We start from the raw sequence: 18621 nt of genomic DNA on the forward strand, positions 1-18621 counted from the left end.
AGATAGGTGTGTGACTCGCTTATCTATATAACTTGCTTATTAACTACGTTATTTATAAAAAATATATAATAAAAGTCTTTATAAAATATACTTTCTTTTAATACTAGACTTTTAATTATTTAAGTTATAAATTATATAGCAGTTATCTTAAGGTATAGTAATATAGTTTTAATAGTAAGGTATATTAACCTAAAAGTGCTTTAGTATAAAAAAGTAATATTATAAAAATCGGTCCTAATGGTGCCCCGTAAGCGAATGCAGTATTATGGTGGATTTCTTTCTGGTCAGCAGCAGTCACCATCCTCGCGGGCAGAGCACGCAGTGCACTAGGTAGCTTAAGCTGCATAGGTGGTGTAGCGTAAGTCATACATTGATAACTCTACCTTGTCAAGGGCGCTCTCATGGCCGTTGGTAATTTATTGCGATGCGAGCAAGGGTCGCAATAGCAGCAACAGCGTGGAATTATTAAAAATTAATTAAGAATACTGCTATATAATATAAAGTAAAAGAATTAATCCATGCGGAGTTATATATATTCTTTAAGATAGTAAATATATTTAGATGGCTTTTTTATTAACTATGTTCTCTTCCTATACCTAGTAGTATATTCCTAGACAGATCTCAAATATCACTACCGACGAATCCATGTTTTCTGATCCGTGGCCCGGTCAATTTTGGCAGAACATAATACATCTGCAATCCTTACCACCATCTTCAGCACTGACAGCCTCCATTTCCAGCTCATTGTCAGAGTCACGCAGAATGCACTCGTCAACTTCTGCCACCACAATCGGTTCAGCGTCTACCCTCCCCTTCTCCTCTTCATTCAAGAAGGAAGCAGGTGATCTATAGACAGTGATATCCACCGCCTTATGGAACCAGCCTTTGTGGGTAATCATGTGCAGTTGGTATGCAAACACGATGTCTTGTCCACTGCGATGTTTTTGATCCAGCCCCTTCTTATGATGATATGACACATCCATCCCTACCTCAACGTCATCCGCAATCGGGGCTCCCGGCTTGCCGGCAGCATCACTCTGGGACTCGATTAAGCGAGAAACTGTAAATCCCCGAGCGATCTTCAGTCCAGTGATCATAAAAACAGGCTTCTTTCCCAAGAGGCCGGAATTTATAGCTGCGCTGACATCATTACTACTCTCAATGCGCTTGGCAGCTTCTGTATCTGTCGGCTGCTTCTTGAAGTAGACAGTCTCCAGCCGTCGGACCGTGTATTTAGTCAGCAGCTCGTCACTCTTGCCGCCGTCAATCTTAGCAGTGGCTTTCTCGAGAAAATTCGCCCAGATGCTGCCGCGAAGAGAGAAACTGTTCTGGCTGCTCAGTTCATTGTCGTAGTCAAAGTGGCTCTCGGTCTTCCCAGAGATTTCAGCATCCGGGACACTGCTTAGCGGTTTGGTGGGATCATCAGGATACTGCACGATATCGCCGATACAAATGGACGTATTAGGGTGGTAACTGAAGTTTGGAGCCAAGATGTATGTTGCGATGTTGGCCATAGCTGTTCAGAAGGGAATCTTATCGAATTCATAGGGAATCAGTCAGGTTGCTCACGCTGCTGATAACTTCGCTCTGTTTGTTGCCCGAAGCGGGGTTGGGCAGGCAGACTGCAGCTGAACATCAGTGCTCCAATCAAGAGGAAGATCAATCACAAGATGCGGGGTATCTTCCCAGTGTAGCCCGCCGGCAAACGATATAGTGCCGCGTGTCTTACACCTTGGAGACCACGCAGAGCGAGATCTATCAACTTCACGAGTGAGTGCGCGGCGGCAACAACACAATCTGGTGTCGCTACCACCTCATCCAGCCATCAGAGACCATATCTACCAGCCTTCAAGGTGATATCGAGCCTTGTCGAGCCGCCATACCGGAGCTGTCTCCCAAATCTACATAACCCCACTTCGAAGTCAACCATCCAGGCATCGTTAGCCCGTCATGGGGCACCTTTGCCGTGCAGAGCTCGTTCAGTGTGCATCAGAAAAGATCTCCGAGGTTGCCTGTGAACACTTGAAAGAGTTTCGGCTTGGAAAGAACCCTAAATCTCTTGAACTTGTCCGGAACCTGGGTAAACTGGCTGGTGTTCTAGCGTTTGTGTCGATTGATCACCAAAAAAAAGCTGATGGGGAGCACGAAGACCAAAGAGATAGGATCGTTAGATGGGAGCATTTATTAGGCTTATTGGAAATGATCTGCACGGTTTGAGTCCATTATAACCTCGTATTCATTACAGATATATACTAATTCGCCTCTCAAGTTTCCCAAAAACAATTTATCCGAGTCAAGCCAACGAAACGAGCTGTCTGCCCGCTTTCCAACGCTCAACACGCTGATTACAGGGCCAAATACACCTCCAAAAGTTGTTCAGAGTGTGAAGAGGTTTGCGTCAAGCTCAAGTTTGAATAAGCCATATTTTGATTTTCTCACGAGCCTCCAAGGGATTCAACATCAGACCAAGAAAGGTGCAGCGTCGGCTCTGCAAGCCACGAAGAAACCACTAGAAGGTGGAGATGCGGAGAAAAAGACATCAGTTGAAGATCCGAGCTACCCAAAGCATGTTTATGACACGTTATATAAGGTTATCCGAAAATATGGTGACTGCTGCTGTGGGCCGCCCAATCAATCCATGGAGCCGCGGAAAAGGCATTGGGGAAGACTTGAGCTTGGGGACACTATGAGCACAGCCGACAACGATGTTCTTTTTCACACAGTCTTCTCGAAGGAAGGTTCGGTTCGATTCGAAAAGATCAAGTGGCAACACTTGCAGTTTCGTGTTCCGAGGCAGGTTTCGCCGTCAGGTTCAAGGCAGGATTTGCTGACCTAGAGCCACCAGGAAGCAATATAAAAAACGTCAACTACATTTCGACAATAACACAGACGGCAACGACATTGCAGTCTCAAAGCACGACAATGACACCCAGCCCCTACCGATATCAGATTGTACCACAATGCTTACGTCTGCGTCTGAGTTCTGTGAGCTTCTTCGCAACGATATCGGCTCAGTGAGCATGGTCGTTCGTATTGTTAACGAAATGATTTTCGACCTTGATCGCGCGGAGGATATCGAAGTTGACGTCGCAGATGAAAGAAGCATTCCGCTTGTTGAAGTGCTTGAACGAAATTGCTTGGGGCCTCAGAGCAAGCTGCTCCTCGCCTATACTCTAGCCAAATCTGTTTGGCAATTCTATGATTCAGACTTTATGCGCATTTATTGGACAACAGAATCTATCCATCTCTTTGAAGAGAAGGAGAGAGAAGAAGAAGACGATGATGAGAGTGAAAACGATGAGGGTGGTCGTGAGCGCAGTGTTGACTGGGCACCCTACTACGCCTTCCCATTCGAAGATATGAGGGAGGTAGAAACTGTGGAGCGACTGCCACTGGGAAAATTCATCCATCGATATCCTCATGTACTTGCGCTCGGCCTCTTACTGTACGAGCTCGGTCTGAAGAGACGCTCCAAGAAGCGAATTAAACCCGGCGAGCCGGCAACTACCCCAGAGAAGAGAATCAATGACAATGCGAAACGAATTCGTACAGGAGTTACAAGCGATAAATGGCCCAATATCGGTTTGAAGCATCCCGAGTCGTTAGAAAAATATCGCATTATCGTCGCAAACTGTGCCAGTGAGAGCGTCTTTAGGCCACCAACAACCGAAGATGCAACGAAAACACCCCTCCAAATGGAGGAGGAGCTTCATATTGAGGAGAGACGTGCAATGCTTTATAGAAAAGTCGTCGTACCGCTTAAGGAGCTGCTTCGAGATGCTGGTTGGATCAACGAGTCCGGCAATATCGCACGTCAGTTGGTTAAGGGCGATAACGCGATGTCCAAGAAATGTCATATATCAAAAGACTCAGTGTCAGAAACACTACTCGCGAATACATCTCAATCTTTTGAAGTCGCCCCAAATGGGATTCAACAAGCCTCAACAGTCTCAATGTTCGTCCTTGACTGGCAGGCGCTGTCTGCCCATCCACTTTGTTTGATATATCTAGCTAACATATTCTACCAAAAGGAAGGCTGAAGCATGGCTAGAGAATATTAAGCGCAGCTCTCTTGCCAAAGAGTTACACAGTCAGTTCCAAAACAACGGAGTGCTCGCAAGCAAAAGAATCCGCATCGCTGTCTTAGACACCGGCTATGACCCCGATGCCATATTCTTTAACAGGGAGCGAAAGAAACGACTCAAGGGCTGGAGAGACTTTACTGTGAAGGCCCAGCCCGTAGGAAAGGATGAGGATGGACACGGAACACACGTCTTGTCAGTGCTGATGCAAGTGGCAGCGACTGCTGACATTTACGTTGCTCGTGTAGCACGAGATACATCTGAATTGCAATATTCTACCCAAAATGTTGCCAACGTAAGTCGTTGTTTGCACTTTGGCCCGTTGCCTCATCACATTCCATAATAGATGTCGCATATGATGTACGCAGGCAGACATCGGCTAACCAAGGCCAAGGCTATCGAGTGGGCATGGAAGTGCTGCGGGGCCAACATCATCTCCATGTCGTTTGGCTTTGACGATGAGATTTATGTTGATGACAAGCCAGTTATAAGTAACGCTATATATAAGGCGCTCCAGAAAACAAACCAACAAATTCTCTTCTTTGCTGCAGCGGCCAACGACGGTGGTAACAGGCCAGAGATGTTCCCGGCAAACAGCCCACAAGTTTTCTCTATCCGTGGGAGCGACGATACCGGCTGGCAGCAGCCTTTCAACCCCCCACCGGACTACGACGCCAGTACATGCTTCATGACACTGGGAAAGGATGTTCCAGGAGCATCTCTCAGCGCCAGCAAACACAAGGGCGCAAACGTGTGCAAGTCCGGGACCTCGGTGGCGACGCCGATCGCTGCCGGCATCGCCGCAATACTGCTGGGATACGCACGGATACATGAGAAGGAACTATGCCAGAGTTTACAGTTTCAACACGACATAATGCTATTAAGCCTGTGGAAAATGAGCGGGATGAGAGAAATGTTCAAGAACATTGCAACGACGATGGTCGACAAGTGGGCATATCTAAGCTTGTCCAAGTTTATTAAGCAGTCTCAAGGAGTAAGGTTGTCTAATATTATAGTTGCAGTAACCAATACTCCTAGCTCAAAAACTCAACAGTTAGCATAGGTTTAGCAGCCTAAGTAATAGAAATAAGTTTATTTATTTATATTTTTAAGTTTATTTTTTTATTAATATACTTTTAGTTACCTTTATTTTTATTTATTTTATTATAATTAATTCTATATTTTTAACTTTTTTTTAGTATATTATCTTATAATCTTTATTATTTTTTTCTTATTAGCTTCTTTTAATTTAAACTAATTCTTTTAATATATTTTATTTAACTTTTTAGTCTTTAAGTTTATTAGATTTTAAAAACTATAAATAATAAAATATATTTTATTTTATATATTAATAATAGTTAAACTACTTAAGATAAAAAAGATTATTATATAAAAAAGTATTATTAAATAATTTTTTAAAAAGTATTTTATTTAATATTTTACTTTATATTAGTTATATAATATTAATGTGAGTGGATTGTATATAGTGAGTGGGCGGAGAGGATGAGGCTGAGATGACAGCGTCGTTTCTATCTTAACTGCCATTAAAAACTAAAAGACTGCGAATTGCGACTTTTTCAAAACCTCGTCGGCACAATAACTGTCGGCCACGATGAACAGGAAATTCAGCCACGATGATAACGCTGATACACTCGGGAGCAACGCCAGCCTTGTTCAAGAGACCAAGCACAGCACAAAGCGTCTTGCCGGTTGCCAATACATCATCCACCACCACCACGGATTTGCATTTGCAGAGTATGCCTTCATCTGCCTCAATTCTCGTATCTATCGCGGCATTGGATGACGCCGATGATATATGCGATGAGGACTTGTCTGCGGAAACCGTGGGTGGGGGGAGCTTGCCAGCTTTACGTATAGGCACCAACGGCTTGATGACACTGATGGCCAACGCCGACGCAAAGATAAGCCCGCCGGTCTCGCAGCCCGCAATGGCATCAATGCCATTCCAGTTGCCAGGGAAATGAGTACGTAGGAGAGCTGTGCACAATCCCAAGCCGCCCGGCTGTTGTACAATGTTGAGCACGTGGCGGAAGCAGATGCCTGAACGTGGGAAGCCTGGGATAGGGGGCACCATATTCTCTAGCCGTCGCAAGTCACTGTGCAGAAATGGAAAAAGAGAGCGCTCCGCGAATTGTCTCGCCGCCTCGTTTCCAGTCTCTTCATTGTCGAAGCTGAGAGTGGGAACATATCCATCTTTGGCAGTATCTGCATCATCGCCCAATAAACCTCTGCGCGCCTGCCGAGTTTCTGTGCTCGCGGTAACACGGACATCAATTAGTCGAGCATGCGCCACTAAATATGATAACCCTGCGACCGGATTCTCTTCTCTCATTCCGGTGATGAAAAGCACGCCCACATCTCCTGCATCATGAACTAGGCTTAGAAAATTATCTTCTTTGAGCATAGGTTGTTGATACAATTGTTCTTGGAAAAACCTTGTCAGGGCTGGCCGGTGCTCTTCTTTGTACGCACGGTCGTGAAGCATGCGGGCAAGGTCCGCCCCGGTCGCTGCAGTGTATTGTGCCTTCGTTGCGTCGCTAATACTAACAACCCGCACCCGCAGATCTTCATGATGCTTCGTGAACTCGGAGGCCAAGACTTTGGCGCAGTAGTCCTTACCGACGCCGGTATCGCCAGTGATAAGAACTATAAGCCGCTGCTGCGATGCAGGCTGGGGAAGGGGGCAAGTAAAAGATAGGACATTGTGTGGATCTTGGATGCGTTTTAGATGAGATAGACGCAGCCGATTTGGTCCAAACGCGTGCATTGCTAATTCTTTGTCTCTCGGGTCCGGCCCGAGATCTGCGCTGTACGCTCCGGTACTAAAGGGTTGCAATTTCTTCGCAACATCGTAAACCCAATTCACCGCAGCGCGAGCAGTAACAGAGCCATCTTGATCACGGGGCCAGACACCCGTAATAACGCACGCAAAGGTCCAGTTTCGGCACCCAAAAGCAGTGGCGGTGGCTGCCACTTGGGATATTGCTCCACCACCATGCAGTAGATGCAGATAACATTGCGGCGAGGGGCGATCTTCAACAGCTGATATCAATAAATTTGCCACAGCTAAGCTTCCTATGCCATCCAAGAATATGCATCTCTTGAATGAAGACGTCTTGCCTCCGCCATGTCCACCATGCATACAGGAAATGTACATCTCGGTGTCGTACAGACCAATAGCATCCACAGTCTTGCTGCTATTCTCAGGCCCCAGAAAGACGGTCATAGCCGATGGGCTCCCGGCGAAAGACTCAGTGTCGTGCCCGGCTATGGCGCACTCAGACATGCTAACGGCAACATGCAGTCCCTCAGAGTCGCAGTAGAGGTATGCATCAGCAGAGGTTTGGCGTGGAAGCTCGCGAGCGAGTGCGTCGATATCCACGAGTCTTTGCTGCGCCTCTTGTCGGTCGCTCAGCGGGGACACCCACTGTCGAAATGAGTAGACCATGGCAGGGTAAGCTTTGAACACAACACTGGTCACTACACCAAAGTTCGTTCCTGCGCCTTTCAGTGCCCACAGAAGGTCAGCTTCATTCTCTGGCTGGATGGCATCATTCGGCTGATGTTGAGAAGGCACGGTGCCAATGACCAACACCTGGCCGCTTTCAACACTGACCATCACCGCTCCGACGATGGCGTCGCAGGCAAGCCCATGCAGTCTAGATAAATGACCGATGCCTCCCTGCAGCCATAGGCCCGCACCCACGCTGGGCCGCGACCCCAAGGGTACGGTCAGTCCTGCTGCCATAGCTTTTTTAATGACGGTGTCACTCCTGCAACCAGCTCCTGCAACTATCAGGCTTGGGCCGACTTTTTCATTCTCTTTCATCCGGAGGACATCGACTTTGTCAAATGCAGCCATGTCAACCGAGACTATATTCGGTTGCAGGCAGTGACCACTGTGGCCACCGCCGATGATGGTGAGACTTAGCTTGTGCTCCAGAGCCCAGCGAACGCATTTCTGAACTTGAGATAGTTCTGTAGGTCTGACGACGAACGCAGTCGGGTGCCGAGGTCTTTTCACTCGAATCCCCTCAGCCAATGGAACCTCGGCTGTCAGCTCTCCTAAAGTGGTTGCATGTCGGGTGAATGCCATCATGATGTTGGGAGCGCCAAAGAATAGATGGCCTGTATGACTTTTCTCCTGGTCGCACAAGGCGCGGCAGACGTTTCGCCATCCTTGTAGGGTGGCATTCTGGGAGTCGGTTTGCTGGGGCGCAAAGCCCGCAATAAATGTAGCAAAGTTGTCCAGATGTTCGTCTTCATCTGGCACAGACACAGCGCTGGAGGGGAATGAAGCCGTATGAAGGCAGACCAAACCGTTAATATCCAGACTTGTGTCTCGATGAAAGACTATGACCATGGCACCGTCGACACGCTCAGCTAGCAGTGCCAGTGCGCGGTCTATGAACTTGCGTTTTGGACTCATGCCATACATACTGTGGCAAAAGAGAACAATATCGAACTTTTGTTCATCCCCCAGGCCATCTTCGTTCGAGTCGTCCGTAGTTCTGTGCCCTATATCGAATCGCTCCACACGAATTTGAGGTGGCTCTTGAAGGCAAGGGAGAGGAAGTTCCGTGTCTGGAGTGGCACAGAGAGAATCCCTGAGTGACGCAGCAAACGATATGTTCCGCTCACATGCTGAGTATCTGCCAATTCTCTGTCTCATGTAGGCAGGCAGATGCCCCAAAACGGTCTGAGGTCCGGGTCCGATCTCTAGAACTGAAATCACGCTTTTCGACTTCAAAACGTGTTCAAGAAGACGCATGAGCTGAGGGATAATGAATGATTGATAAACTGATTGTCCTGGACCGTACAACAAGGTTTCAAATCCAGCGCCATACTGTGCGTCAGACAATGTTTGCCTCGAGGCGAACGGTAAGGTTGCTGAGACACTCTTCCGGAGCGCTTCCTTCAACTCATCCAGGGTCGCCATTCTCAACGTTTCAATAATAACTTGTTATACTTTGTCTGATCAGCGAATGTGAGAACTTTTCTTGAGAAGCGGAAAAAATACAAAGTGCAACGATGAGAAAAGCGTGATGCTAGAACCTTGGGGGTTATATAGGCAACTTTGGAGTGAAAAGCCTGATATTCGGCTGGCGACATAGATTGACCGGTCGGGCCGTGTAACTCACTTCGCATCATTTTATTCATGCATGTTGCCTATTTAATCCTAATCAGGGATTTCTTAGCGAAGTGACGGTGTATCCTTGACTCATCGGAAAGCACTTGCTACTTTGCACTACCTGGCCAAGTTATCACAGTACATGACAAAGTATATTAGCCCGCGAGGGGCCCCGGCCTCTTAAATTGGCCTTGAACGTTCTTTTCACGCAACTAGCAAATTCGGTTGGGTTCAAGACGTGTTGTAACAGAGTTGCTTCGAGGAGAGGCTGTGAGAAGACTACATCTACACCTACGAAGAAGCCCTGGCACTATCAAAGTCTATCTTACGCCAGACAACGACATGGCTGCACCTAAACCACATTGCAGCAAGTTATCTACCATGGATCTTCGGGCTACAGAAACAGGTGATACGGAAGATGTTGCTACTGCGGAACATGGGTCAAACATTCAAAATATCTCAAGCGCCATGAAGTTGGTCCTTGAAACTCTGGGAGAGGACACAAGCCGCGATGGGCTTCGCAAGACCCCAGAACGATTTGCCAAAGCCATCGTTTCTTTGACCAGCGGCTACAATCTGAACCCAGTCAATATTCTCAAAGACGCTATATTCGAAGAGGATTGTCATGACTTAGTTGTTGTTAAGGACATTTCATTTTCCAGCTTGTGTGAACATCACCTGCTTCCGTTCTTTGGCAAGGTAAGCGCTGACCAACTGAGCTGTAATCTTCTGCAATTTCTGACCATCGACTAGGCTCATATCGGATACATACCCAATGGCAGAGTTGTCGGCTTGTCCAAGCCAGCGCGAGTCGTCAACGTCTTTGCAAAGAGGCTTCAGCTACAAGAGCGCCTCACAAAGCAGGTGGCACAATGCCTTTTCGACGTTGTTCAGCCTAGAGGTGTGGCTGTGGCGATTGAGTCGACTCACATGTGCATGGCCATGCGAGGCGTTGAGAAAATAGGCTCATCGACCATGACGACCTGCTTTCTAGGAGAGTTTGAGAAAGTTAGGGATGCCAGAGAAGAGTTTTGGAGGGCTCTTGGCAAATAGTCACAGTCAAATTGACTTATTTCAAACAAGGTCATATCGTTTCAAAGATAAAATAGCGACACAAGACAAGGCTCATATCTGCTTGGCTTAGTAGTTGGTGCTTGCGCCCAGTATTAGAGTAGATGGTACTCCGTAGTGATGGATCGCAGAAATGCGGCTTAATGGAAAGACATTGAAAGGCTGAATGAAGACTACGCTTGGGCTTCTCGGACACACAAACAGCAGCGTCAAGGTCGATGTTGGTGCTCTCGTGCCAAATTGATGGCCTTGTCGTCGGATTTATCTTGTCGTTCTATAATCCGTACTGGTAAAGAGACGGTACGTATACATTTGCTTGATACTCCGAAGGTAGAAAATATTTAGATGGGCTGTCTCGAGGGCAAGGCAAAGGCGCTTTTTCAGGTGTCAGCTTCGCGCCGTGCCGTGCCGTACAGGGATTGTCAATGGCCGCAGGTGCGAATAAGAGGCTGGCCAGCCCGTGGCTGGCGCGTGTTTAATTACCAGTACATATTATGTCTTAAATGTATTGCATGTTTTGTCTATCTACGACTCCTATTTGCGCCGCCTTCTCCGCTCTCATGCAGAAAGACTGCAAGGCAGCTCGGGTTAGCCGTCCTTGACCAGCCTTCCCCTCTTCCTGGGCGCTTAAGATGTCGAGGAATTTTGAACTTTCCAAGTATTTTCTCTTGAAGTCAAGTCGTAACAACCATCTAAAGTCCATTGTCTTCTAAAATCATCGCGGTGCCATGGAAACTCCTCGAGGGGGTTGCGCAAAATGTGGCCTGCCAGTGATCTGGCTTTGGGGCCAGAGTGAGTCCGGAAGCTTCAACGTCGATATACGACGGGCGCTAATTAACGGCACCAAAGACGGAGCACGACGCCTCATTCGACAGCCATTATCGGCGCTCGATTTAGAACAACATGATGAATGCTTTGCACTCGTGTATGTGAACCGAAAGAGTGGTGCACAGAAGCCCAGCTAACCGCTTGGAAGGTTTGTGGAGGCAAACAACATCTCTCAATGCAAAGTCTGCAAATTAGAGCTGGCCGAAAGGTTCTCCGTCCCAACCTTTTGGTGGGAAAATTATTGCAAGTCGCACAATGGTTATTTTGGCTCGCAAGATATCATGACTGATGGGAACACCAATGCGGGCCTTGGTGAGTCGCACAGGTTGTAACGAGAACAAGGCTGAATCAGGCTAACTGGAGAAAGTGACCTGGGCACGCTTCCTCATCAAGTTTGTAGAACCGGAGAATAAGTACACATGGACGAAATTAAACATCATGACGTACGCTCGCGCCACAAATAACCAGATTATGCTGGTTTTTGATGCTGAGCCCAAGACCCAAACCACGCTTCTCGACTCACTCATGCCCCCGAAGCGAAACGACGAATTAACAGATCCGTTCTGGATTTATTATCGAGTCTTGAACGACGTGATTTCCATCCATGATAAATCTATTTGGGTTTTGAGGGATCGAGTCCGGGACATTGAGAAGTCATACCCCAACACAGGTTCTAGTGACGACTCGATGGGTAAGGGAGACGGCGAACGGTCAAAACCAAACTATCGTGTACTTCACGATCTTGCTAGACACGCTATCCACGTTGCGGAAACCACCTCAGTCACGGTCAATGTGATTAGAGGAATTCATGCTGCGCATATGGAGTATTTGAGCAGTCAATCTGCAGAAGGGCTTGCAAATCTCCGTGCAAAGAGCATCCAGAAGCGTGTCCGGGATCAGCTCCTGCTATACGACCAACTTGCAGTTGGCCTGCAAAACAGGGCAGAAGCAGTCAAAGACAGGCTACACAACGAGATTCAACTCTCATTCAACACTGTTACTCAAGAAGACGCGGCTACCACGATTCAAATCAGTCTCATTGCCCAGACCGATAGCAGAGTTATGAGGATGATTGCGTACCTTACCCTGGCATTTTTGCCAGCGACATTTGTTTCGGCAATTTTCAGCACCTCCTTCTTCAATTACAACCCTGAGCATCAGAAATATAGTGTTTCCAAGATGTTTTGGGTGTACTGGGTGTTTGCGGCACTAGTGACAGTGGGCATGTTTTACATGTTTCGCCGCTGGGGGCCGTCCCAGAAAAGGACAGCGCTCACTAGATGATACTTTCGATTTTATCTGAAATACGGGCGTGTTCGGTTTTACTAATTTCAAGACGAGCTTTTATTTTTTTTTCTTCTAAAAAAAAAGAATTCATCTACTTGTCGACCTGCTCCGTTGTTATAGTCTACCCACACGATTTACTGTATTCCTCTCTCTGTACATGTGCCCGTACCGCCTGTAGCATGGGTCACTAATGCTCGACCATGGAAAATACGTTGGTGCAGCGCAGACACACACAATTGATAAAGACTGGTAAGGCAGGAGCTCCTGAGAGACGAACGTATTGGCAACGCAAGGAAAGACGAAAAAAAAAATATGTAATTATTTCTCCTCTGGCCTTATGAGTTCGGCTTCCGCGGCGTGTAAATTCGAATTAGGACCGCAAGAGGCAATGAATGCTAGATAGAAAACAAAACCCGACACACCCTCAGAACTGGTTTTTACTCAAAGCTTGAGCTTTCCTATATATATTTTAGATTTTCTCCCCTATACGGTGGCATAAACGCAACCCGTCCACTTCATAAGCCGACAACCGCCAGCACCAGCCACATGGCTGACCTGTACGGACGACGGAGTACTGCCAAGGTAGCAGCAGATAGCCCCGCTTTCAGTGGCTTACGTGCCTATCACTTCGACAAGGATGACGAGGAGGTCGCGACATCATCGATCGCAAGCTTCTTCTGGCCTCACGTCGGCACCTTTTTCTGCAGCTCTCGACTTGCGGCTCTCCTTCATCAATTTGATTGTTGTCAAGTTAACCCTGTGCTCGTCTGCTGGTACAATCGCAGGGGTCCTTCCTTCAGTACCAGCCGACGGCGTGTTTCCCCAGCCGCTCGCCGTATCCTGCGACACGACCTTCGACTTTGACTCCCCGGAAATTCGACCGGCAAGCAGCCGTTTTCTGCATCGCACCTAACAATGTCCCTCTTTGGAACATCGCCTATCGAGGAAAACGCTCCCTCGACGCCTAACCGATCACGTGGCGGGGGGGGAGCAGCCCTCTTCGACAACGACACCGTCCCATCGCTTGGTAGCGGCGGCCTGTTCGTCAATGATGAGCACCATGGCGCGGGAGGCCATGGCAATGATGCTGACTCGCCATGGGATATGCCCACACCGCGCAAACATCAGAGTCGTTCTGAGCTGATCCGCAACCTACTACCGGCGTCGGACGTGCCCGAAAGCTACATCACGACATTTGACGCTGTTCTGCGCCAACATGGCGACGCGGCCGGTAGAGTCACAGCCGCTGGCATCGCCGATGTCTTTGCCACGGCACGTATCGATGCGGATGCCCAGGCGAGCATCATGGCCTTGCTTGCGGCCGGCGGCAATGCCTCGGACCTGACGCTCGGTCGCGGCGAGTTCAATGTCCTACTGGCGCTTGCCGGCCTGGCGCAGGAAGGCGACATCATAAGCCTCGACGGGGTCGACGAGCGCCGAACAAGTAAGTTTTTTACTACTTTACTGCTTTTCCCCTTCAATTATTGCTTCTATTTGCGAATCTTGACCTTTTCCTTCCTCTGCCGCTCTACAATTGCGTTATTGTCTCGGCTCCGTACCTACCTACCCTTGTAATACCATACCCCCAGCCCGCACCCCAGTGGACCACGTCAAAGGCTAATGTCCAATTTCGCCAGACCTTCCCCGGCCCAAACTGGCCGGCCTGACCGCCGAACCCGTCTTACCACCCATCGCCGAGCTCGCCGCAAAGCCTCCTCAGACGCCTGTTGCCCCTGTCGCCATCAACAAAGCTCCCAAGATTCCCGAGCAGCACCAGGCAGTCCTCCGGACCGCCATGGACGATCCGGAAGACGACCCATGGAACACCCCCGACATGCACAAGGGCCACGCCCACACGAGGCAGAATGGCACAGGCAGTGCTGTATCCAATGGTCACTCAGGTTTCGGGACTTCACCCGCGGCTCTGCCGGCGCCTCAAACTCCATCTGAACCCTACTCCGCTCCGACTCGCATCAACACAAATTCGGGTCTCCGACCAAGCAGCGGAATCGCCGGCCCGGATGGCTGGGGTTCCGGCTTCTATGCTAATCCGCAAACGCCAACCGCCGGACCAAGCAGTTCTAACCCATTCGACAGTGACGGCGCAGGTCCTGCATCAGCCGCGCCTGGTGCTGTACCGCCTCTGCCAGAGTCTAGCCGCACCACCACCGCTCGGGCCGGGGGCACCATCGAGGAGAATGTTATAGTCACCTTAATGCCAGGCAAAGAGGGCATCTTCATGTTTCAACACCACAACTACGAGGTTACCAGCCAAAGACGAGGAAGCAAAGTCATCCGCCGATACAGTGACTTTGTCTGGCTGCTCGACTGTCTGCACAAGCGCTACCCCTTTCGCGTACTTCCTCTGCTGCCACCAAAGAGGGTTGCTGTCAACGGCAACCATTTCTCCAACGACGGCTCATTCATCGAGAAGCGAAGAAGAGGTCTAAGCCGTTTCATCAATGCCCTCGTTAGGCATCCCGTCCTCAGCCAGGAACAGCTTGTCGTCATGTTTCTGACTGTCCCGACTGAGCTCGCTGTTTGGCGTAAACAAGCCACGATTTCCGTCCAGGACGAGTTTGCCGACAAGCCATTACCCCCAGGTCTCGAAGATTCTCTTCCGCCCGCTCTCGAAGACCTTTTCTTAAAGACGAGGTCTGGTGTGATCCGCTCGGCCGAACTCTATATCAATGTGTGCAACATTATGGATCGTCTAGTGAAGCGCACCGAAGGCGTCGCTGCCGACCACGCTCGTGTCGCCATGTCTCTCGCGTCTCTTACCGAAACATCTGCCGATACATATGCTACTGACACCAACGAAGTACCACTACTGAATGACGGTCTCACTGCTATGAGCAGGCATTTGCGAACTTGTCAGTCGCTGCTCGAGGACGAGAGCAAGGGCTGGGATGAAGGCGTGCTTGAGGATTTGAAGCGCCAGCGTGACGCCCTCGTCAGCGTACGGGAGTTGTTTGAACGTCGCGACAGGCTGGACAAGGATAACATACCCAATCTGGAACGCCGTATTCAAGCCAACGAAACCAAGCTGGCGACTCTACGTGGGAAGCCCGAAGGCGCTGTCAAGCCCGGTGAGATTGATCGGGTTGCTGAGAACATCATCAAGGTATATTGTGGTAATGCCAACCCTGTCAGCCGCTCGCCTGCTAACGATTCATGCAGGACAAAGAATCCATCGTCCAGCAACATAATCGATCCATCTTTGTCAAGGAGTCTATTCGTGACGAACTCATCACGTTTCAGCAAACGCAGTACCACGTCAGTCGCTGGAACCAGGACTGGGCAGGGGAGCGTGTCAAGTATGCCGAGATGCTGGCTGACAACTGGCGGCGGCTACTGGACCAGCTTGAAGGCATGCCTCTGGGTTACTAATAGCGTTGAGGGCGCGCAACGGTCAGGTATCTCACACATATACACGATTGTCACTGTACTTTTGTATTTAACTATGCACTGTTTTTTTCTCTAGCCTGCTTTGAGATGCTGTCACCATGAATAGCGAGCAAATAATAGCCCCAGTTTTGGCTTGTCGTCGTAATTTGACTGCGCGTGTGTGTCTGCAGTAGTTGGCCTGCTCCAGTCTCGTGATGTTTGTCAATCCACGTTGTATCTGTACTAGGCACACTTGAAGGTATACATTCACCATCCGTCCGTCACCGCACCATGGCTGGCGTCGCCCACTAAGCGCGCATACTTGGCCAGGGTGCCCCTCTTGACCCTCGGCTCCGGTGGCGTCCACCTCGACCGCCTAGCATCCATTGCCTCGTCCGAAACGGCAACATCAATACGATTTGTCTCGGCATCAATTGTCATCTCGTCGCCGTTCTCAACCAGCGCAATCGGTCCGCCGACGGCTGCTTCAGGCACCACATGTCCCACGATGAAGCCATGAGACGCACCACTATAACGCCCATCCGTGACGAGCGCCACATTCGTCAGTCCCGCACCCATAATGGCCGCCGAGGCGCGCAACTGCTCGGGCATACCGGGACCGCCCTTGGGGCCCTCGTAGCGCACCACAATGACGAGATTGCCGTCTTCGGCCTTGATTTCGCCGAGGCTCAGCGCCGTGTTGAGATCGCGCTCGCAATCGTAGACGCGAGCGCGGCCGGTGAAGCGCAGGCCTTCCTTGCCAGTAATCTTGGCGACGGCGCCGCCCGGGGCAAAGTTACCGCGGAGGATACGGATGTGGCCGCTAGGCTTGATGGGGTCGTCCAGAGGGCGTATAATTTTCTGGCCGGGGTCGAGTGACGGCCAGTCGGCCACATTCTCGACGAGCGTTTTGCCTGTGACGGTCATGACGGTCCCGTCAATGATTCGGCTGGCGATGAGCATCTTGAGCACAGACGGCGTGCCGCCGACCTTGTGCAAGTCCTCCATCAGATACCGGCCGCTAGGAGCAAGGTCCGCTAGGTAAGGCGTGCGGTCGCTCGCGCGCTGGACATCGTCAATGGAGAGGGGCACGCCAGCCGTGTTGGCCATGGCGAGGAAGTGCAGCACGCCGTTGGTGGAGCCGCCGAGGATCATGGTGAGAACGAGCGCGTTCTCAAACGCAGCGCGGCTCAAGAGGTCGCGCGGACGAATGTCCTTGGCCATGGTTGTCTTGATGACCTCGGCAGCGCGCTCGCACTCACGCGACTTTTCCGGCGACAGCGCCGGATACGACGATGAACCCGGCAAGGTGAGTCCCATGGCCTCAATAGCCGTGGCCATGGTATTGGCAGTGTACATGCCGCCGCAGGCGCCGGCACCGGGGCACGCGTGGTGCTCCAGATCGGACAGCACATCGCCGCTCTCGCGGCCGGGCTTGCCGGGATCGGTCTTGGCGTGCAGGCGCCCATACGTATAGGCGCCCGCAGCCTCGTAACAGGTGGAGATGTTGATCTCCTTCTCGAGGAGGTTGGAGTGGCCCTTGCGGATGGTGCCGCCGTAAATCATGATAAAGGGCCTGTTGTGGCGCGCAGCGGCCATGATGACGCCGGGCATATTCTTGTCGCAGCCAGGGATGGATATGTTGGCGTCGTGGTGCTGCGCGCAGGTAACGGATTCGATGGAGTCGGCAATGATTTCACGCGACTGCAAAGAGAATCGCATGCCTGCTCATGTCAGCAACAGTGACAGTTTTCGACATGATCAACGCAATTGCCTACCGTCGCCTCCCATGGTAATGGCATCCGACACGCCAATGGTATTGAACTGCCAACCCAGCATGCCTTGTTTTTCGACGGCACGCTTCACAATCTGGCCGAAGTCGAGTACTATTCAGAACTTTAGCATGCTCGCCACATCTACAATCATACCGTACAGCACATACAGTGTGTGCTAACAAGTACTGGTTAGCGCACCAACTTTTCGCCTTTCGAATCCAAGGTACTTACTTGCACGGGTTGCCCTGCCACCAGACTGTCGCGATACCAACGTGCGGCGCACTCTTCATCGTCTGCTCGTCGGGAACACCGGCGCCATACAGCATGGCCTGCGCGCCGGGAAAGTCGTGCTCTCGCGTGATGCCCGCCGACCAGCGATTGAGCGGGCCACCAGACGGCAGGCAGTTGAACTGGATAAAGTCATTGGAAGACTTGGGATCCCTTTCGGGGACCGGAGCCTTGATGTCAGACATTTGCCACTTTGTACATTCGATGGACCGCGTATCGCAAAAAAAATCCCAAATTCTGGAGTGGTAAATCAGCTTCGCCAACTCGCTGATGCGTTATAGGTATACCGGTATCATTCCGGAGCTTACAAGACCTCTGCACCGCAGACACCTGGTCAAGATGAACTGGAAAAAAAAAAAGAGTGTCCCTTTCACTGTCCCGTCACAATCTGGGTACAATGAAAGGAAAACAGTCGCCCTCTTGTGTGTGGATTTTATAGTTTTCCCCCACGGAGAAGCTCCCCGCACTCGGATTACAGCCATCTCGAGCTGGACGCTATGCAACCACTAACTACAGATACTCTCCACTATGGCGGCCCATCATTTTCGTCAGCTCCAATATCGGCGACGTGACTGGCGGAAAGAACAAATCTCGCTGTAATTTGTTGCCGAAGTTCGCATCTTGGGCGCTGGATCCTTACTGCCGGCAGCATCGTCCCCACAGCGCCACCAGTTCAGCCGCGGTCTTCTGTCCGACGTGATCTTTCAAATAAAGAATGCGCCATCATTTTTTTCACAGAATGTATGCTTTT

The 18621-nt window shown here is 50.1% G+C and overlaps 7 protein-coding genes across 7 annotated transcripts; 4 read left to right on the plus strand and 3 right to left on the minus strand.

Moving 5' to 3' along the window:
• Positions 1 to 668: 668 nt before the first annotated feature.
• Positions 669 to 1514, minus strand: BBA_07460 (uncharacterized protein; the record flags this gene model as incomplete). Its single annotated transcript, XM_008602557.1, has 1 exon — positions 669 to 1514. One exon carries the CDS (start codon positions 1512 to 1514, stop codon positions 669 to 671), a length of 846 nt encoding a protein of 281 aa, XP_008600779.1.
• Positions 1515 to 2960: 1446 nt separating this feature from the next.
• On the plus strand, positions 2961 to 5145 carry BBA_07461 (Peptidase S8/S53, subtilisin/kexin/sedolisin; the record flags this gene model as incomplete). Its single annotated transcript, XM_008602558.1, has 4 exons — positions 2961 to 3955; positions 4032 to 4377; positions 4429 to 5076; positions 5137 to 5145. 4 exons carry the CDS (start codon positions 2961 to 2963, stop codon positions 5143 to 5145), a joined length of 1998 nt encoding a protein of 665 aa, XP_008600780.1.
• A 471-nt stretch (positions 5146 to 5616) lies between these two features.
• BBA_07462 (phosphoribosyl transferase domain protein) lies at positions 5617 to 9042 on the minus strand (the record flags this gene model as incomplete). Its single annotated transcript, XM_008602559.1, has 1 exon — positions 5617 to 9042. The coding sequence occupies one exon, from the start codon at positions 9040 to 9042 to the stop codon at positions 5617 to 5619; it is 3426 nt and encodes a 1141-aa protein (XP_008600781.1).
• A 534-nt stretch (positions 9043 to 9576) lies between these two features.
• On the plus strand, positions 9577 to 10287 carry BBA_07463 (GTP cyclohydrolase I; the record flags this gene model as incomplete). The annotated part of the gene is made up of 2 exons (XM_008602560.1): positions 9577 to 9933; positions 9988 to 10287. The coding sequence occupies 2 exons, from the start codon at positions 9577 to 9579 to the stop codon at positions 10285 to 10287; spliced, it is 657 nt and encodes a 218-aa protein (XP_008600782.1).
• A 775-nt stretch (positions 10288 to 11062) lies between these two features.
• On the plus strand, positions 11063 to 12417 carry BBA_07464 (uncharacterized protein; the record flags this gene model as incomplete). The annotated part of the gene is made up of 3 exons (XM_008602561.1): positions 11063 to 11097; positions 11282 to 11445; positions 11534 to 12417. 3 exons carry the CDS (start codon positions 11063 to 11065, stop codon positions 12415 to 12417), a joined length of 1083 nt encoding a protein of 360 aa, XP_008600783.1.
• Positions 12418 to 13335: 918 nt separating this feature from the next.
• Positions 13336 to 15810, plus strand: BBA_07465 (PX domain-containing protein; the record flags this gene model as incomplete). Its single annotated transcript, XM_008602562.1, has 3 exons — positions 13336 to 13864; positions 14058 to 15544; positions 15601 to 15810. The coding sequence occupies 3 exons, from the start codon at positions 13336 to 13338 to the stop codon at positions 15808 to 15810; spliced, it is 2226 nt and encodes a 741-aa protein (XP_008600784.1).
• A 264-nt stretch (positions 15811 to 16074) lies between these two features.
• BBA_07466 (dihydroxy-acid dehydratase) lies at positions 16075 to 18055 on the minus strand (the record flags this gene model as incomplete). The annotated part of the gene is made up of 4 exons (XM_008602563.1): positions 16075 to 17531; positions 17586 to 17693; positions 17750 to 17757; positions 17814 to 18055. The coding sequence occupies 4 exons, from the start codon at positions 18053 to 18055 to the stop codon at positions 16075 to 16077; spliced, it is 1815 nt and encodes a 604-aa protein (XP_008600785.1).
• Positions 18056 to 18621: the final 566 nt, after the last annotated feature.

Source organism: Beauveria bassiana, assembly GCF_000280675.1.
Source record: "Beauveria bassiana ARSEF 2860 unplaced genomic scaffold BBA_S00025, whole genome shotgun sequence".
Taxonomy (NCBI): domain Eukaryota; kingdom Fungi; phylum Ascomycota; class Sordariomycetes; order Hypocreales; family Cordycipitaceae; genus Beauveria; species Beauveria bassiana.